Source organism: Leishmania panamensis (genome assembly GCF_000755165.1).
Source record: "Leishmania panamensis strain MHOM/PA/94/PSC-1 chromosome 20 sequence".
NCBI lineage: Eukaryota > Euglenozoa > Kinetoplastea > Trypanosomatida > Trypanosomatidae > Leishmania > Leishmania panamensis.
The window spans coordinates 527,661-534,123 of record NC_025866.1 but is presented as its reverse complement, the minus strand read 5'-3'; the positions used below and the strand labels follow the sequence as shown (position 1 = coordinate 534,123).

The window sequence follows — 6,463 nt, the reverse complement described above, 5'->3', positions numbered from 1 at the left end:
TGTACCGCGTGTCTAGGGCTGCTTCACACCACCCGGCTGGGCCTGTGAGAGAATGGAAGGGAGGGGGAGCGTGGTGTTCAGATCACATTCTCTGGCTGAAAGAGGATACGAAAAGGGAAAAACGGTGACTTTGTGTGCGCCGTAGGTGTGAATCTGCTGCTTTTCTCGCCACTCTCTTCCTTGATTTCTACGATGGTTAACATCCTTTCTATTGTTCTGTATTGGGGTAAATATCCCTTCCTCCTTCCTTCGCATAGCTCCACATTATCCACCACCGCGCCTCTGTGCTCACCCTTGGAGCGCACCTCAGTATTGTACTCTTTTCTCGTTGTAGGCCTCTGTACAGGTGCTGCTCGACTGCCTGTAGGCGCGCTTTTATCCACTTGATCGTTAGGCTAAAACGAGCGAGAGGGAGAGAGGGAGGGAACAGCGAATAACGTCTGTGCATTTGTGTCTCAGGCGCATGCAGCGTGATGGTCCTGTTTTGGGAACATCAGGGTTGTTGTGGGTGTGTCAGCCCCTGCCACCCACAACACCCCCTCTTTTCTTCCCCTCCCCCCCCCCTCCTTGGGGGGTTTTGTTCAATGCTTCCGTTTCTTTTTTTTCTTTTGCTGCTTTACTTTTTTCTGTTTTCGTTTGCGCACTTTTTTCCTCTCGATGATGCGTGTGTGTGGGTGTGCCCGTGCCTCTCTTGTGGCATGTGGAAGTGTGTTTTATCTCCCCCGCCGTGCTCACACATCTGGTCACAGCTTCACTGTCATACCATATGCGTTAACCTCCCTCCCTCACGATCTCGTGCGCTCTCGCTCAATCGCCGTCTCGCAGGAGCCTTGGCGGTAACACAAAGGAGTGGAAAGTACATGAATTCTGGGTGTGAAGCGGGGGAGAGAAGCAAGTGTTGGAGCTCTCCTTTTGTTTTTATTTGTCCCCCAACGGTTGATTTTCAGGTTGAAAAGGATGCAAGAGAAGAGAGGAAAGGGAACAACGACATTGCGTCCGCGTTCCCTCTGCCCATCCTATTCTCACTTCCTTGCCGCGCTTGCGACGGGCCCTGCTGTCCTGCCGAACGCAGTCTCGAACACTTTTCTACGCTATGCCTCCCGCTACCGTAAATCCAGCCGAGGTTTCACAGTAGCGCGTGGCCTCTTGTTTCGCCATCGAGATTCGTCTCTCCACTGTTGCCACTCCTTACCCGCCTATCTGCCATCTCCATTTCCCGTCACCCTCACCCCCTCTCTCGTTCTGCCCTTGCACGCATCAATGCGGTCGTTACCACCGCCGTGTGCACCAAAAAACAAATGTACACACGGTCACCCTCGCTCGGAGTGGAAGAGTTTCGTGTTTGGTTCTCTCTGTTGGCCAAGCCTCTGTTCTTTTCCCTTCCCCATTCCCCCTCTTCTCTTTCATCCCTCATTTTTACGCCGTGTTTCCTGTGAACTTCCTCTCTTGCGATTGTTTTACTGACTGTGGCTCACTTCCCTTTTCTATCAGCCTTTTGCCCTGTTCGTGCTGGATAACGCACTTTCTTGTAACTGCGCTTTTTCGTTCTGTTGACGTCCGTGTATCGTTCGCTCTGTACGGTGTTCTGGACAGCGCTTCATAACCATAGATCTCCCCGTGGCACTTCCCCACCCCCGCCCATCACACACATCGGTGCGCTTTACACTGCCTCCTCCGCTCCTCGCTCCCTCTTTTCCGTTGGTCTTTACTTTGTGCTTTCGCCTCTCTCTCTCTATCGAGATCTCTCGTTGCTTCCTCACTCTTCATTCTACTGAACATCGTACTCGGCTCCCAATCAAAGGCACCATGGAGATTGCTGACCGCTCCCTCGCTGACATTATCAAGGATCAAAAGATCAACAAGGAGCTTCGCCGCCGTCACCGCGGTAGCCAGCCTGGTGGCAACAGCAGCAGCCATCAAGGGAGCGTCAATCAGCGCCAGCGTAATAACAATAACAACAGCGGCGGCGGCAATCGCTCTCGCAACAGCGCCACGCGTTCTGGGGGCGGCCAATCTGAGAGTGGACGTCGCCGCTTCCGCGTCGATGCCGGACGCCGTCGCGACGGAAATGCAGTGAGGGCCGGTATTGGAAGTTTTGGCGCCAGCCGCCGCCGCCTCGCCGACCGCGAGGGCCGACGCAACCGTGGAGCCCGTGATGGCGACAACGGCAACAGACGCGGTCGTAACCGTGATTACGATGACCGCCGCGGTCCCAAGTCGACCCCACGCCGCCGCCGCATCTCCGATGCGGAGCGGAATGAGCGTAACCGCATCCGCGACCGGCGCTCCGCCCTCTCGCGCTTTCGCTTTGATCGCGACTACTAGAACTGGTGTGTGTGTGTGTGTGTGTGTGTGTGTGTGTGTATGTGTGTGTGGAGGGAACAGGAGCAAAACACGGTTTATGAACTGAGTGACACACACACCGCATGCGAACGAGAGAGGGGAAGAGGGTGGAAATAGACGAAAGGTTCATTTCAATGGCGCTACCTTTTTCGAGTCTGAGCTAAACAACGCCGCTCTTTTTGTCTTGGATGTCTGTTGTATGTGCATATCTGTGTGTAGGCGTCTCTGTATTAGGGTCTTTTCGTGTGCGTTTGTCGGTTAGGGTGTGCAGGCGTTTTGCACTTTAGCTGTGCGTGTATGTTCTCTCCTCTTTGTTTTAAGCGGGGAAGTGAAAAGGGAAGTTGGCGTGGGAAACGGCGAGAAGGAGGCAGGGAGTTACTGCGAAACACGAAGGTACAACTTTGAGATAAACGAACGACACAGACAAGGGCAGTCGGTCATGGCGAGGTGGAGTTTGCGTGGAGAGGTGGAAAATAGAGGAAAGAAGAGAGGTGTGGAGACCAAGACACGAGAAGGAATTGAGATGTGCACGATGAAGGTATCCACATACACGGAGGAGGGGTCTGTGCTTTGCCACTTGTGTGCTCATGTAGTTCCATCTCGCTTCCTCCTACGTGCTCCATTTGTGGAGTGCATGACTGCGCTATCACTGTCGCATGGGTCTCTCTTGCGTGTTGTATTGTTCTCTCTCAACCCCACGTGAGTAAACGGGTCAAGAATGAGTTGAAAAACAACTAAACAAGAGCGAGAGAAAAACAACACCCACATGCGCCCACGACCCAGTCTTATCCTTTTCTGTCTACCCCTCTAGTCTCGATTTCTCTGTATCACTGTTGTCCTTTCTTCTTTCCTTTTCTCCTGTGTGTCTGTCAGACAACCCTGTCGATGCCTCACTCTGTCTGCCTGTAAAGGATGGTCTCGAGTGCTCAGCTTCCCCACTTCTTCACCACCGCACCCTCCTTCTCGTTCCTCTTTTCAGCACTGTGTCCTATTCTCCAACCACCCTTCCCCTGTCTCTCCTTGTCTCCCTCCGTCACGACTCATGCAAGTGACGTGCATGAGCACACACAAACAAGAAAAGAGAGGAACTGTGGTAACAGTGGGGGATGGCGGCAGCGATGACGCGTTTCGATGGCCGTGTCTTCGTCACCACCTCCTTGTGACTTTATCTGTAGTAAATGCTCTTTTTCACATGGCAGGCGAGGGTCGACGCGCTGCTAGTCAGGGGGCATGCAGGTGCATCGCTTTCGTGTTTCTGCATGTCTTCTCCGCTGGCATCGTACTCTCACGTCGCCTTGAAGCCCTTCAAGGGTACCCTAGCACGCTGCTTCATGAGATGCAGCACCGTGCCGCGGACGTCGGATGGTGACATCGCATTGTCGAGGATCTGCCGCACTCCACCTTTTGGCTTGTCTGCTCTTCATCCCCTATTCCGTGCAACACTCGCCACTCACATCTCGCTCCCTCCCCGTCGCTCCTCCACGCCTCCTATCATGCTACCCTCCCTTCACCTCTAAAGAGTCGTAGCACAGAAAAGAGACGTGTGGATCGTGTGGCAACACATTAAAACACACACACACACACACACGTGTGGTGCCACCACTGCAGTACCTCAACGGTTTTAATTCAAGATAGAAGTCATGTTGTGGGTCTATCGCCCTACAGATCACGTACCTACTCATCTGTCTGTCTGCCTGAGTCTGTGTCCGCCTCTTGTTGTTCCCCATCTGTACCCCTCTCCTCTTCGGAATTGACAGAGCCGGGCCCTTGGCATCGCACATCATTCTGCTGTCTGGAAGTGCACCCACACGCACACAACTCATATCGCTCTTTTGGTGCTCAGAAGTGGTTCACTGAGGAGACGATTTGTGGTAGCAGAGATCGGCATTTACCGCGTGTGTGAGGGACGAGGAGAGGTAAGTTCTGCGGGGTTTGTGACATCCGATTGCTTCCGCTCTCTCTCTCTCTATTACTCTCACGCCACTCCTTGTTACCACGTTGTCGACTGACACAGACACCCACGTACGCGCGCACTCCTACTTCTACCCAAGGCACGCGCTGAGACGGCACCGACCCGTCTGTTTTCTCCGTGGCTCTCGTATCCCCAGGCTTTCTTGAAGTGCGTTGCTTCAGCCTCTCTAGATACGAGAGTGGGTTTTTTGTGTGCGACTGCGTGTGTATGTGCGCGCTTCCTTACAGCTTTTGCATTTTTTTGTCGCTCAGGCACACACACACACACGCACGCATACCCGTTGGTACTCTGGAAGTGTTGACTTCCTCATTATCGGGACTGCCAAGAGTCGCGGAGTAGCTTGTCGTTCTCCTTTGCGGGTTGTTTAGGCATCACCCCATCGTATGTTTATGCCTCTTTCACAATTTTCCATTTTTTTTTTTGTTTAGCGTCCTCTCCTCCCCCCTCCTTCCCTCCCCCCGCCACCTACGAGTTCGTGTATGACACGTCACCACAGTCATGCACAGAACGCTTCTTCGACTGTTGCTGAACGTCTCCGGTGAGAGCCCTGACTTTCGAGCGAAGCCTGGTATTCGAAACCTGCTGCTGGACGTCCAACAAAGCCCGTACAAGGAGCAGTTTAAGGACTACTGGTCGACGCCTGTCCCGTTTGCCGACCGCGAGTATGGTGAGAAGCCGAAGCTGGGAGAGCCGATCCCCGCGCGCCGTGCCGCCACGACGATCCTTGTTGGTCACAACAAGCACATTGACCCCGCCAAAGTTGAGTCTGGAGAGGACAACGACTACAAGGTTCTGATGATGTACCGTGAGTCAAAAGGGCAGTACGTGAAGGATCAGTTTGTGCTTCCGTCTCTCCCTGTGTCCCTCGAAGACACGTCGGAGGATTGGGTCAAGGTACTACGCCGGCGCGGTGTGACAACACAGTGGGCCGATCTGCACCATCGACTCGCCGCTATGCGCGCGCTGTTCGTGCAGACAAACCTCTTGCTGATTCCCAAGGAAGGAGGTGGTGTGGCAGAAGTAGAAGGCCCACCTGGTCCTCGGCGGTGGTTTGTCATCTGCTACCAGTACGCCAAGGCGATGCGGCAGCTGATGGATGTACTTGAGCTGCCTATGGAGTCAGCGCTCTCACAGCTGATCCCGTTTCGTATCATAGTGACCCCCACCACTGAAACCTTTCGTTTCGAGAACCTGAGCTACCTTGTGACGCTGGATAAAATCCCGGATGTTCAGTACACACTCTCCACCGTCGGCGAGAAGCTTGTGTGGGTGTCACCGATGGAGGCGCTCGCGCGCTTCAACGCCGGCATCATGAACATGCCAACACCAAACGTGATTGCGCTCTCAGAGCTGCACAACGAGTGCCCAACTTTTGAAGATGTGATCAAGAAAACGAACCGTGACGTGCCGTGCAAGGTACAACCGGTGCTTTACCATCACGGGCAGGAGAAGGTGGCCACAGTGCTGCTGCCAGGTGACATGTTCCACCCAGAGACCACGCCAGAGGACCGAGCCTCCAAGTACGTGCGGCGCTTTGCCTACGAGAAGGACTTTCCCTTCGGCGTACGGGCCGTCTTTGATGAGCGTCCGGCGACGGTGGAGGAGGAAGCACAAGTGCTGGAGCCGGAGAAACCAGCGCTGCTGGAGGAAGCAAACGAGATGGACAGGGTGTACAGCTCCGTCCCCTACCCGCAGAGTCAGCGGGTTCCGCAGGAGGGCAAGACACGCTACCCGGTACCTCAGTACGTATTCCAGGAGGGGCGGGAGAACGACGAGGGTCTGATTCCACTGCGACACGATCACATGGGGCGCAAGCCCATTGACCTCTACTCTTCTTTGCATGGAAAGTGAGGCGAGCAAGAAAAACAGCACGACGAAAGGAGTGGTGAATACGAATCGAGGGAGGGGAGAGTGGAAGGAGCATGTGGGTTACGTGAGCATCACCTTTTTTTCCCCTCTCTCTGTGTTGCAGATGCCTACAGACACACATGCGCACAGAGACACAGACGTCTAGTGAGGGTGGGGAGAGGGCAAATCGCATTAGATCGACGTGCTGTGTGCCCCGCGAAGGAGAAAGAGGCCATGTAAGTGATGCCTACGTGACACGTCGTTGCAGCTCTAACTGAGTCATCAGTGAGGGCAGCTACT

At 54.3% G+C, this 6,463-nt stretch overlaps 1 protein-coding gene across 1 annotated transcript, besides 1 other annotated feature; it reads left to right on the top strand.

Annotated features, from left to right (window-relative positions):
* Positions 1-110: part of a repeat region that runs on past the window's edge.
* A 4,703-nt stretch (positions 111-4,813) lies between these two features.
* On the top strand, positions 4,814-6,166 carry LPMP_201210 (hypothetical protein; the record flags this gene model as incomplete). The annotated part of the gene is made up of 1 exon (XM_010700020.1): positions 4,814-6,166. The coding sequence occupies one exon, from the start codon at positions 4,814-4,816 to the stop codon at positions 6,164-6,166; it is 1,353 nt and encodes a 450-aa protein (XP_010698322.1).
* Positions 6,167-6,463: the final 297 nt, after the last annotated feature.